Source organism: Mastomys coucha, unplaced genomic scaffold, assembly GCF_008632895.1.
Source record: "Mastomys coucha isolate ucsf_1 unplaced genomic scaffold, UCSF_Mcou_1 pScaffold15, whole genome shotgun sequence".
In the NCBI taxonomy this organism is placed as follows: domain Eukaryota; kingdom Metazoa; phylum Chordata; class Mammalia; order Rodentia; family Muridae; genus Mastomys; species Mastomys coucha.
The window spans coordinates 76788265-76788586 of NW_022196897.1; the positions used below are offsets into that span (position 1 = coordinate 76788265).

The 322-nt window shown below is 46.3% G+C and overlaps 1 protein-coding gene across 1 annotated transcript in view; it reads left to right on the forward strand.

The window, feature by feature from the left end:
- The window catches only part of Nup160 (nucleoporin 160), a 31523-nt gene continuing 31201 nt past the window's right edge, over positions 1–322 (forward strand). Inside the window, exon 1 of the mRNA XM_031373237.1 lies at positions 1–141. Within this exon, the coding sequence (XP_031229097.1) occupies positions 1–141 (141 nt within the window). The remainder of the gene's footprint in view (positions 142–322) is intronic.

The window sequence follows — 322 nt, forward strand, 5'->3', positions numbered from 1 at the left end:
ATGAACCTTTCCCAGCTCTATGGTAGTAGCACAGCAGGCTATACTGTATGCAGAGCTGTGTATAAAATTGCCAGCACTCGCTTCCTGATCTGCCGAGACCTCTTGATCTTACAGCAGCTGTTAACAAGGCTAGGAGATGCAGTAAGTACTACTTGAGAGAAATATCAGACTCCCAAACTGGATAGTCTAGAAACTTGTCTGTATTCACTGCTTTCTCCCTTAGCTTAGCTTAAGCAGGGCTCTGCAGATAGCAGCTGAGAGGAGTAGTGGCAGTTCCTTTTCTCATCCATGTGACAAGACCCCTGACAGAGCAGCTTACAGA